At 39.1% G+C, this 5,218-nt stretch overlaps 1 protein-coding gene across 1 annotated transcript; it reads right to left on the minus strand.

Moving 5' to 3' along the window:
• Nucleotides 1-869: 869 nt before the first annotated feature.
• LOC21386679 (auxin response factor 9) lies at nucleotides 870-5,202 on the minus strand. Its single transcript, XM_024174341.1, has 14 exons — nucleotides 4,789-5,202; nucleotides 4,563-4,669; nucleotides 4,271-4,366; nucleotides 3,955-4,011; nucleotides 3,704-3,856; nucleotides 3,511-3,595; nucleotides 3,213-3,303; nucleotides 2,869-3,033; nucleotides 2,653-2,766; nucleotides 2,492-2,564; nucleotides 2,249-2,402; nucleotides 1,563-2,149; nucleotides 1,259-1,446; nucleotides 870-1,140 (listed from the first exon to the last, which is right to left on the minus strand). The coding sequence occupies exons 1-14, from the start codon at nucleotides 4,826-4,828 to the stop codon at nucleotides 1,002-1,004; spliced, it is 2,049 nt and encodes a 682-aa protein (XP_024030109.1). The 5' UTR covers nucleotides 4,829-5,202; the 3' UTR covers nucleotides 870-1,001.
• Nucleotides 5,203-5,218: the final 16 nt, after the last annotated feature.

The following is a 5,218-nucleotide window of genomic DNA, read 5'->3' on the forward strand; positions in this document are numbered from 1 at the left end:
ATGAACCAAACGTCCGACTACATTTTGTATCTTTTCACTTTCACTTCGTCTATATGTGGGATCCATTGACATTCAATTTCACTTTCAACGTGCTTATTTATAGGTCTTTGAACTTTCAACGTGCTCATTTATAAGTCTTTGAACTTTCAACCAACCCGGTGTTCCCGACATTGATGTCGGGCTGACTAGTGACCAGCGTTTTCCATGTGCGTACAAAGCACACATGCCAAACCCAAACACAAGCATAAATCTCACCAGCAGACACTCTTTGGTCCTGTCTCAACGCTATTACTTAGTTAAAGGGCATATTGTTGGCTCAGTACACGGCCAATTTGGCTTGATAGATAATTTGTATGCATTGAATATGGGTTGCTCGTTATTTATAAGACGCGAAACTCCTACCTAAAAGCTTCAACCTTTATGAATCATTCAGAGAATCCAACGCGGAAAGGTTCACAATAACTTGCTCCTAATGACGCAGACATGGTCTTATTTCGAATCATTCAGAGCAAAAGATAGCAACAGAAGACTGCATAATTGCCACTCACTAACAACCAAAGATTACAATAAGAAAAACACCGATATTTACATAACAATGAAGAAATACACAAACCTCGGCCACATCCCCAGACCCCACTTGCCGCCCACAGCAAAAGGGGTATTAAATTAATATTCACAGATTCTAATCCCTACCATCTACTCCCACTGATGCATTAGAACTTTTCTGACTCCGGTCAATTTCTACTTCTAGTTAGCTCTAAAAAACGAGCTAAGAATTAGCCAATTTCTCTTCTTCTTCCAAGTTCAAACTGTTCACTTTGACCAAAATTAGAACACACCCACCATGACCCCCATCAAACAAATTCCAAGTTCAAACTGTTCTCACTTTGACCAAAATTAGAACACACCCACCATGACCCCCATCAAACAAACAAACAATACAAACATGACCCCCCACAACAAACAAGGGAAAAGAAAAGGAGGAATGAAAGTTCAATGTATCAATTTTCTGCTGACTCCGAGGTTATTACGGTCCCTTCACCTTCTAATGAAGACATTGGAAGTTTGCTCCCTGATTTCATCTTCTTTACGTCCTGGCTTGAACATATGAAGATCCTCCTTACAATTTTACAGAAGAATCTGCAACAGCAATGACAATATAAAAATATCATATTGTGGAAGCTGTCACAAGATTAAGCTGAATACTGAATACAAACAAAGTGACAATGAAATTTGTGACGGTGTTAAGAATACTTACTGCCACTGATCATCGCCCAGAAGCATCATATCCCCTTCGTCATCGGTAAAAACAATTTTCCACATGTTACGTGGGCGAAGCTGCCCCTTGATGTCAAACATCTCTTCCAGTTCATCTATCAGCTGGTCATATCCTTCCAGCAAGGACAAATCCACAGCCCGGCCAACAGCAACTCCTTGCATTTGAACCTTTTGCATGTTCGTACACCAAAAACAAACACAACGTGTGTATCAGAAACTCGTTTGAGAGAACATAAAATCCTTAATGTAAAGTTGGCATTTAAATGATATTCTACTTTCAGCACCTTGGTGCGACTCCTTGCAGAAGCCGAGCAACTTTGTTTGCTTTGAGTCTCTTTTGATAACTGCTCACGAATGGCTTCTTTTGAAGCCTTTGAACTGCCACATTTCTGCTCTGCCTCAGCAACCGACAAAGTACTAACTTGCCCCTCAGTGGTTGCCGTAGAAACACTAATTGGTTGTCTAGATACCTTCTCTACAGAAGGTGAATTTGGTGAATGATCAATCATCTCAAAACCAAACAATCTAAAAGTACCAGTTGTCTCAATTTTCTTCCCTTTATCGCATTGGTCCAAGATCTGATCATTGTTTTGCTTTGAAAGGTTTTGAGTTGAATATCCAAAGTAAATAGGGCCCACAGATATACTTTTGTTATCCTCCGAGGCATCCTGGAAATGTTGCTGGGAACCAGTTGGATGGGGAGAAGATAGCCAGGTCCCTTCAGCATGACCCTTTGGATCTGTCTGGTGATGATGTCGTACAACATGATTTTCATTTCTTTTGGCTTCAGCAGCAACACTTAGTTGTGTAATATCGTGGGATTGAGTCAATCCATAATTCCAGACAACTGAGGCGGCAGAACTTGTAGTATCTAAATTCCAAATAAAAACAGAGTCAAAAACAAAATCAACTTACTTGCCGTAAAAGTGAAACAAAAGGAACACTATAAATTAACAAAAAATAATCATACCAAGGGATAGATTATCATTGGGTGGTCGAGGCCTTTTGTTCTTTGGCACAGGTGGTTGAGCCAAGCTTCCAGGCGCAGAAGCCACAAAAGGTTCAATCTCCCATGGTGAAACTCTATCAGGTCTAGGAATTGATGCAGCTTCATCCCATTGAACCTGGGGCATAGACGAGAGCTTGTTTCACTAATTTTCACTTAAGAATATAAGGGCAAAAGGAAGGATAAAAAATGAAGGATAACATTTACCTTTAATGATCTCCACTTTGAATTCACCCACTGAGGCGATATATCTTCAACGCCAACTATTGTGCCGGAAAACCTAAGTAATAGAAAAAGGAAAAGTATTTATTAGAAAACTGAAAAAGAAAAATAAAAAACTTATAACGACCATGTACCGCTTATGTTACCTTCTTTCAGGGGCATCTTCCCCCTCAAATCTCATCTTGAATCTCATGCCAAGATCAAATTTATTACTTAGAGACTCCAGATACTTGTTTAAGCTAATAATGAACTGGCTTGTCCTAAAAAGGTTTTACCAAAAAAAAATAATAATAATAATCAGTTACAATCCGACAGAGTCCATTTAAAATTGATAAAAACATTGAGACTTGAAATGAACATACCGTGGTTTGTTATAAACAACAAAGAGGGTCTGGGTTAATACAGCATGAGAAGCCGTGGCAAGCACTCCTAGGTGCATGCTCTGACTTGAAATTACAGATGATGGCATGCTGCTTGATTGACGAGCATGACGTCTCACGCCAACGCGTAACTCCCCATTCTCACCTCTGCCCAACGAAGTATTACATATGTTATCATTAGATCCATGGCACATGGGATATATGCAACTAAAAGTTTCATATACCATATGATGAACTACTTGATGCGACATTGTTGAGGGGTGGGGTAAATAACTGTTCTAATTATAGAAAATAAATTAATAAGAAAAGATGAAAAAGCATCATGCCTGAGAAATACAAAAGAGTCCCCGGCAACTAATCTCTTAGAAGTAACAAATGTACTCCACCCTGTTGTAAGCAAATGCCTTCTTGGTTGACCTGCTCCGTTAAACAGAGAATTTTCTAAGAATAAGCCATTTGGGTTTGGTTGAAGGACTCGTATGATAACATGACCAAGATTTCCATAGTCCGGTTGTCCAAACCATGATGAATAGAGAAGAAAATGAATGGAAAATGAAAAATCTCCTCAACCTGAAAGTCACGCATTAGAAACAACTAAACAGCCAAACATATAAAGACCACTACCTCTGAAAATATGCTTAAATCGCCACTCATAACCATGAAGATCCTTGGCAACCAATTCCTGAGTTGGGGTTGACTGAGTCATGTCCTGAAGAAGATTCAAAGTTTCAAACACATAAGTCAACAGCAAGTTAACATAAACACACAGATGATTGATGAAAATAAGAGAACAAGATCTGAGACAAGCAGAATTTACCAGTTGAGGAAGGCATTCAGTGGCATGTTTCCGCAAAACAGAAAATCCACCATGAGTGCTCGTATCAGACGCAGTTAAAACCTTGCAGAATGAGTGAACAGTCGGCCTCGGAGGCTCGGGAACGGGAGGATCAGGACTTGTAGGTTCGGTTTGCTGGAGATTTTTTTGGCACAATCAAACCATTTAATTTGAGCATCTTAAAAACAATTATCAACCCGTTGAAATCACAAAGAAGTGTAACTGGCTCTTACATTTAACTCTGGCATCAAAGTAATTTGCACATAAACCTCATCTGTTTCTTGTTCCGCCTATATAAGTTGGTAATTCGGGTAAGTCAAGGAAAAGAATCAAAGAATCTATTTTGGTCTTTTGAGAAACAGATAAACAAACCCTTTTAACAAGTAGCCTAAAAAGAGGAAAACCAATGCACCCTTTTGGTGATATCAGTTTCCATGTTGAACAAACCCAAACTCGAGGATAGACAAATTCAAGGTATAATAAAGGGAAACAAATATCGAAAATAACAAAGAGTAAAATCAGAGAGAGAGAGAGAGGGAGAGAGAATACCAGGAGCTGGACGTTGATAACAGTACAAAGAATCTTCGGGGGAAGATTAAACAGTGGAATCCTCTGATTCAACTCCTGATTTGTTGAGGCTTCTAACTACAAGAATTAGCACCCAAAAAAAAAAAAAAAACACTATATTCAATTTCATGTCAACGCAAAAATTGAAACTTGGTGAAGCAGAATACAACATTCAAAGCTCATGACTTTCCCGTGAAAAACAAAAACAAAAACTTTTTACCGGGAAACAAACAAAAACCGATCTGAAAAACAAAGTTAAATCATGAGCACTTACTTGCTCCATGTGTCCCTGCGGAAAATAATAAACCCTTTCCTTCACGCGAGGAACGTCGACGAGCGGACCGGCACAAACCTTCCATAGCTCCGGATACAATTCGCCCACTACAAAACCCCACAAAAAAACAGCAAATTTTTTTACTTTGCATTTTCTCGGGAAAAATCAAGCAGACTCCGAGCAAGTACAAGAAATCAAATCAACTTTTTTTTTTTGTTTTTTTTACCTTCAGCCGGCGAAAACGAACCTCCTCGATTTGCCATCATTGAACTCTCTTTCTCCTCCAAAATCTTCGTAACCAAAGACAAAAATACTCCCTCTCTCTCTCTCTCTCTGCTCTCTGCTCTCACAGAAATCTTTTGAGCTCTTTATATGCAACACCAGAAATTAACCAACGACAACAACAATAATTAAGGATTAAAACACCGTCAATGAGGAGCTTAATGAGCAATTTAGCGTTAAACACCAATCAAATCTCCAAACTCTTCGATTCCACTTCCTTAGTATAACCGTAACGAACGATCACAGAAGAAGAAGATCTATGGATGATTAACCGAAACGCAAAACCGCCAACAACCGTTACGAAACCGCCCTTCTCACCTCGCAAAACCACTTTGCTTTCTCTCTCTAAACTCTAATGTTTTCTCTTTCTCTCT

This window comes from Morus notabilis, unplaced genomic scaffold, assembly GCF_000414095.1.
Source record: "Morus notabilis unplaced genomic scaffold, ASM41409v2 Scaffold1408, whole genome shotgun sequence".
Lineage (NCBI taxonomy): Eukaryota > Viridiplantae > Streptophyta > Magnoliopsida > Rosales > Moraceae > Morus > Morus notabilis.